The 297-nt window shown below is 39.7% G+C and overlaps 1 protein-coding gene across 1 annotated transcript in view; it reads left to right on the top strand.

The window, feature by feature from the left end:
* Nucleotides 1–297, top strand: part of LOC119581616 (receptor-type tyrosine-protein phosphatase alpha-like) — a gene marked incomplete in the record, with an annotated part of 9,463 nt that overhangs the window by 2,425 nt on the left and 6,741 nt on the right. Inside the window, 1 exon segment of the mRNA XM_037929734.1 lies at nucleotides 124–267. Coding sequence (XP_037785662.1) covers nucleotides 124–267 — 144 coding nt within the window.

The following is a 297-nucleotide window of genomic DNA, read 5'->3' as shown; positions in this document are numbered from 1 at the left end:
GGAAAAAAACGTATAATGTAGTCCGTTTTCTTTCGAAGTCATGCCGGTCGGAAATGTCCGTTTTCTATTGCCCTTCTTATTATTCTTATTTCTTAAAAATAAATATTTTTTCTTTCCTCATAGGGTTACGGACAGAAAATGCATTACATCGCTACCCAGGGCCCCAAGGCAGAAAAACTCGACACAATAGGGGACTTCTGGAGGATGGTGTGGGAGCAAAACGTGTCTGCCATAATCATGGTTGCTAACTTCATAGAAAACGGGAAGGTGAGATGAAATAGAAGTTGAATAAACAGA

Source organism: Penaeus monodon, chromosome 15, assembly GCF_015228065.2.
Source record: "Penaeus monodon isolate SGIC_2016 chromosome 15, NSTDA_Pmon_1, whole genome shotgun sequence".
NCBI classification, from domain to species: Eukaryota; Metazoa; Arthropoda; class Malacostraca; order Decapoda; family Penaeidae; genus Penaeus; species Penaeus monodon.
The sequence above is the reverse complement of the archived record's forward strand: the minus strand, read 5'-3'. Positions and strand labels throughout refer to the sequence as shown.